This window comes from Echinops telfairi, unplaced genomic scaffold, assembly GCF_000313985.2.
Source record: "Echinops telfairi isolate 266 unplaced genomic scaffold, ASM31398v2 ScPeMD7_1;HRSCAF=3_0, whole genome shotgun sequence".
Classification (NCBI taxonomy): Eukaryota; Metazoa; Chordata; class Mammalia; order Afrosoricida; family Tenrecidae; genus Echinops; species Echinops telfairi.
The window spans coordinates 87,354,930-87,360,701 of record NW_022103896.1 but is presented as its reverse complement, the minus strand read 5'-3'; the positions used below and the strand labels follow the sequence as shown (position 1 = coordinate 87,360,701).

Below are 5,772 nucleotides of genomic sequence, written 5' to 3'. Positions count from 1 at the left end.
TTTTGGTAGCTGGGCACCATCAGCTTTCTTCACCACACTTGCTTGTGCACCCATTGTCTTCAGTGACTTCAGGTGTTATATCTTTTGGTAGCCAAGCATCATCCACTTTCTTCACCACATTTTCTTGTGTACCCATTGTCTTCAGAGATCATTCCAGGCAGGTGAGCATCTCAGACTAGTAGCAGTACTTTTTAATCTTACCCTCATACATGTATAATTTGTGTGTCAAACATTAGATAAAATGAAAAAAATATAAAGTTTGTTTTTTTCAAAGTCACTATTGGATATATCTTATTTCCTTTCCAGGTATTTTTGTAGGTAAATGTGTGTTTCTAAATTGAGGACATGGGTTTTTGACACGTAGTTTTAAGTTTCATATTCCATAATATTACATCATAAATATCTCTCCCGTATTATATTCTTCAAAGCAGTGGGGTTTTTTCAAAAGTATCTTATCACATTCCAAGGCAGACCATAATGTATTTTAACTGATTTTCTCTTTGTTGGGCCTTTGTTGTTACGAACATCTTATTATTCTACCCGTGAGGGTACTTAAGTATTTTAATTCACATTATGGTTAGTAGTACACCAGACTACCAGGGCACAGAGCCTTGGAAACCTAAGAGGTTCTTTCTTTTGCCCCATAGAGTCACTGTGAGTTGGAAATCCACTTGATAGCGGTGTTACTGTCCTGCTACAGGGAGAGAATAGTCGCAGGTTGGCACTCAATGAGTTCTAGTACACCTGAAGGGTTAATGCTGAATGCTGGAATCATCCCCCTTGGCTCCTTGTCCTGGCTCTATTCACACGACCTATGCAGCCTGGGAGAAGTTGCTTAAATGTGTTGGACCCAGGGGTGTAAGTGGGATATGTAGCAATTAAATGCATTAATATAGGTAAAGTATAGAACAAAGAGTGCACAGGAAGCTGCTCCTGGTATTATTTGCACAGACTGAATTTTTTAATCAGTTGTTTGTTTTTCCTTTCATATTTAGTATTGCAGAAACTTGGAAAAACTGTTTGGATGGTGCCACAGATTTTAAAGAGGTATGTAATTAATAAAGCTATTGATTTACCAGATAGGCTTAGAATTGCCTTTTTTTTTTTTTTTTTTTTTAATGATTTTGCTCTTCTCTCTTCCTTTTTTTTTTTGGTCTGAAACTTTCAGTTGATTCCTGAATTTTATGGTGATGATACCAGCTTTTTAGTCAATAGCCTAAAATTGGATTTAGGAAAGAGGCAAGGAGGGAAAATGGTTGATGATGTGGATCTTCCTCCCTGGGCTTCAAGTAAGTATTGGAGACATTGAGGTATTTAAATTCTTTACTGAATAGTACAATTTGAGCATTAAAGTATTAATTATTTTTGTTGCTTGGGTTTTTTCCCCCTTATAACTCGCTCATTTTCTGAATGAGGTGAAATCAGTCCCAATTCAAATATTTCCATCTGTCTATAATATAAAAACATTCCTATGTATTTGGGAGATCTAATTTGTTGTGAAAATGGTCTGGCTACTTCCCTGCCGCCACTACCACCACCAAATAAAAGAAATACTTTATATGATAAGAGGAAAGTACCGTATTTAACCTATGTACTGTTGCCTATTCTAGAAGCTTTACCTAAATAGGCAGTGGCAAGAGAAGTAGACAAAACAGAATGGAGACTGACTTCGTGACTTGGTTTGGTCCGCTAGGCCCTGAGGACTTCCTCCAGAAGAACAGAGATGGCCTGGAAAGCAGCTACGTGTCAGAGCATCTTCATGAATGGATTGATCTTATATTTGGCTATAAGCAAAAAGGGAGTAATGCTGTCGAGGCGCAGAATGGTATGCAAACTCATTTACATTTTATTTGGTGTTTGGGAGAAACAAAAACATAGACAAGATGTTAGGTCCGAGTAGTTCAGCTTCTTTCTTTAGCAGAAGGAACGTTGATCAGAAAATAGTGTTTATGGCTCAGTGACAGTGGATGAGATACAGAGTCAAAGAGAGGAAACATGTTTACCTAAGATCACCTACTCACCGTGACTCCATCAGATTCTTCAGAGATTTTTCTAAGATAATTTTAGATGTGCTCTTCATCCCATTCAACATGATACTCCAGTGCCCTCAATTCCATCGAAAGGCCCGGAGTTTCTCTTCACTCAAGTCCCAGGTTCCCTGAAGACTTTTCTTCATATTCGGTTTTCACCTGCCTCTAATTTTTTGAGTATTGATAACAAGATGTGACCTGGAAATCCAGACTTGATTACTCCCATGGCTTTGCAGGGTAAAAACAAGATCAGTTCTGCTTCCCCTAAGGAGAAAGAATATTGACTGAGAAACAAACCAAGATAACTAGTTATTGAACCTATCCGAATTTTATGCAGTGAAAGATAATTCCAATAGCTACTGAGTTAGACATTAGTCTATTGTACAAAGCAAATGTCAGTCTCTTGGAGCACAAATTTATAGTTGTTAAGTTGTTTAACTTTTGAGGAGAGTGTATATTGCAATGAAATATAATCTTCAATAGTGTTCTATGCCTCTCTTTTCAGTGTTTCATCCTCTGACCTATGAAGGAGGCGTTGATTTGAACAGGTAACTAATAGGTCTATGAAGAGTTTCTACTTGACTTACAAAATACCTCTGAGTTATTTAATTGTACCAACCTGGCCGATTAACACGTGGGGCTAATTGAAAGGCGGAGGGATAAATGGGTGCTGAGCCTCGCCTTTCTAGTTCTCGAGTCTCTTGCTTTGTGATGGTGGCACCAGGATGCAGCTGCCTTAGCAGTTCCCTGCTTCAGCTTGCAAGATTGACTTCCTGCAAGACATCCTCAAGGAGAAGCTACATGGACCTATCCCGATGCAGCCCTGGTTGCTGGAGCAGCCATGTGGAGACCCCTGCTAGTGCTGAGATGCTTATTAGTCTGGGTACTTTAGAGAAACAAATCCACAGCAACTCATGTATAAGAGAGTTTTATGTAAAGAAAGTGCATCAAGAAAACATGCCAACCCAATGCTGCCCAAGCCCACAAGTCCAACATTAACCCATAAACCCAACACCAGTCCACAAAGTCCTCCACCTCACAAAACAGAGGCAATGATGCCGACGGCAGGAGGAAAGCTGAGTCAGTGAACGAATAAGCATCTCAGCACTAGCAGGGGTCTCCACACGGCTGCTCCAGCACCCAGGGCTGCATCGGGATAGGTCCATGTGTCTTGTAGGAAGTCAATCTTGCAAGCTGAAGCAGGGAACTGCTAAGGCAGCTGCACCCTGGTGCGACCATCACAAAGCAAGAGACCTGAGAACTAGAAAGGCGAGGCTCACCACCCATTTATCCCTCCGCCTTTCAATTAGCCCCACATGTGTTAATCGGCCAGGTTGGCACAATTAACTAACTCAACCTCTTTATCTAAATGATTACTGTAGTTATTTGAGAGTGTTAAAGATGAAAATGTTACAATGAATGATACCATGCTTTCATCATTATGTAAGTTATTGAACCTCAGAAAATTATCTAGAGGTCTTTGATGTGGTTCAGACAATCTTGGCATATAGTTGCTGTTTTTAATCAAGGGTCCTTTCTCATATTAGTATGTTGCTTAGTGGACATGTGTCTCAGGCACTTTCACCTGGAGGCTCACCACATGGTTTGTGTTCTGTCTGAAGCATTGAGGATCCTGACGAGAAAGTAGCTATGCTGACTCAAATACTGGAATTTGGGCAGACGCCAAAGCAGCTGTTTGTGACCCCACATCCTCGAAGGATCACTCCGAAGTTTAAAAGTTTGCCCCAAACGTCTAGTCATAATGCATCTGTGGAAGATTTCCCAGGTAAATGTAAAGAATGTAGATGTGAGTACTTTCTGTTTCTACTCTGTTATGAGGATAGTTCTGAGGATGAGACAAACCATGAGTTGGTGGGCTCCTTCAGGATCACTGCGTTTACTGTCTTATTGTAGTTCTCATGAAAACCGACTATTGACTTTCAAAGAAGACAAATGGCTTTTGTTTTCTAGTAATTTAGCTTGAGTGAGATAGGACATTTTCTTGATAAGTTCACTCCTTTCCTGTTGGTACTTCCCGGCCATGACTAGTTTGGGCCACTGCCTTCAATGTGCCACCCCAGGGTGGTGTTTCCCCATGCAGATCTTCAGTTCTAAGTGTACTGTCTCCTTTGGTTCCAGTTTCCTTATTTGAAATCATTAAGGGAGAGTATCTGCTGTGTGCTGAGCTCGCAATGGAACGCAACCCCATTCTCACACCTTGTCATACTCACCTTCATCCAATTATCCATGTTTCATAGTCTAAAAGACAGGTCAAACTTCAGGCTCCCAGGAGGCATTTGATACTGTATTATGGCAAAATAGTTGCAATTCATATTATTGCCACTTCTATCTGCTGTCTGTCTGTCGTGCTTTTGGATTCCTCAGACCCACACAGCTGAGAGCTCTCTACTTACTCCTAGTTGGCCAAAGAGCTGACTGCAGTCACATGATTCATAAGTAACTTGTCCTTTATAAGAAGGTACCCCATAAGGTTCAGTGATAAAGACCATAGGGCTACCTGGTTTTGCCATTCAAACTCATGCTGCTTGGTTACCATCCCTGTAAGCACTGTCACATAAGTGTTGTAAAGGGCAGTTGTCCCAGCCCTGCATGAAAACAGCATGAAAGCCAGCCCTCGAGCAGGAACCCACAGAGAAAACTCCAGGAGGCACACGAAGCAATTAACTTGACCTCTTTTTCTGCCTCTCAAAGCCCAAACAAAACTGCAGTGGTCTTGGGGAACTGCTTGATCTTTGCAAGGATTTCTGACAAGGAAGTGGTTGCTCAGTGTTATATTGCCTCAAGTCCTTAAGTGAAAACCTTGAAAATATTGATGAAATTTTAAAAGTTCATAGTATTTAAAGCTACTTTACTACTTTACACTACAGATTTTCTTGAGCATCTAGTGTTTATCTTGACTAACCTGGAGTTCTCTAACGTACATTTTTTGAAGGGTGGTTTTTGCTCACTGTTTGATTTTGATAGGAATCTTGGTGTATCAGATGCTCGTTGTTCCTTACTGTTAGGCCACTCACTTAGCAACTATTTTATGTAGTGTCTCCAGGCGAAGAGTCCTTTGAAGACTTGACGGAAGAAAGCAAAAGCCTTGCTTGGATGAACATTGCCAAGTTGCAGTTATACGAGCAGTATAAGATCCACAAAGAGTAAGTGCAGCATCCGGCCTTTTCTTGGAGCTTTGCAAAAGTGGCACCTTAGCTTAGAGCTAAACTTTTAAACACTGAGTTAAGGGGAAGCTCTCTGTAGAACCTTGACCTGTTCTGATCCATGGTCATAGAAACACAGTTAACATGTTCATGATATGTACACGGTGGGTGTGTGGGTCTCATTTAAATCAGTAGTGTCAGGTCAGAGTACGGCTTCCTGAAAAGACATAGGTGATCTCTTATTCACTCTAAGAATAAGCTCTCTTTTCTCAACTCCTATATATGGTAAGGAGAAAGGGACCTTCCATTCAAAGGAAGTGAAGATTGAATCGATAGAATATGCCGGAACCAGACACTTTATCATCATCGAACAGAAGCTAAAATACTAGGTGTCTTGGTTATCTAGTGCTGCTGTAACAGAAATACACAAGTGGGTGGCTTTAACAAACAGTCCATTTATTTTCTCCGAGTATGCTAGACTGTGTGGATTCTAAGGGAGGCCCCTCTTTCTTCACTCTGCTTTGGCAAAGGTGCTTGACGCTTCATTTTTGGTTCCTTGATTTCTTTTTTTTTTTTTT

At 40.7% G+C, this 5,772-nt stretch overlaps 1 protein-coding gene across 1 annotated transcript in view; it reads left to right on the top strand.

Annotated features, from left to right (window-relative positions):
* The window catches only part of NSMAF (neutral sphingomyelinase activation associated factor), a 69,191-nt gene that overhangs the window by 44,159 nt on the left and 19,260 nt on the right, over positions 1-5,772 (top strand). Inside the window, exons 17-22 of the mRNA XM_045293538.1 lie at positions 996-1,047; positions 1,169-1,289; positions 1,694-1,825; positions 2,536-2,578; positions 3,653-3,816; positions 5,086-5,194. Coding sequence (XP_045149473.1) covers positions 996-1,047; positions 1,169-1,289; positions 1,694-1,825; positions 2,536-2,578; positions 3,653-3,816; positions 5,086-5,194 — 621 coding nt within the window. The remainder of the gene's footprint in view (positions 1-995; positions 1,048-1,168; positions 1,290-1,693; positions 1,826-2,535; positions 2,579-3,652; positions 3,817-5,085; positions 5,195-5,772) is intronic.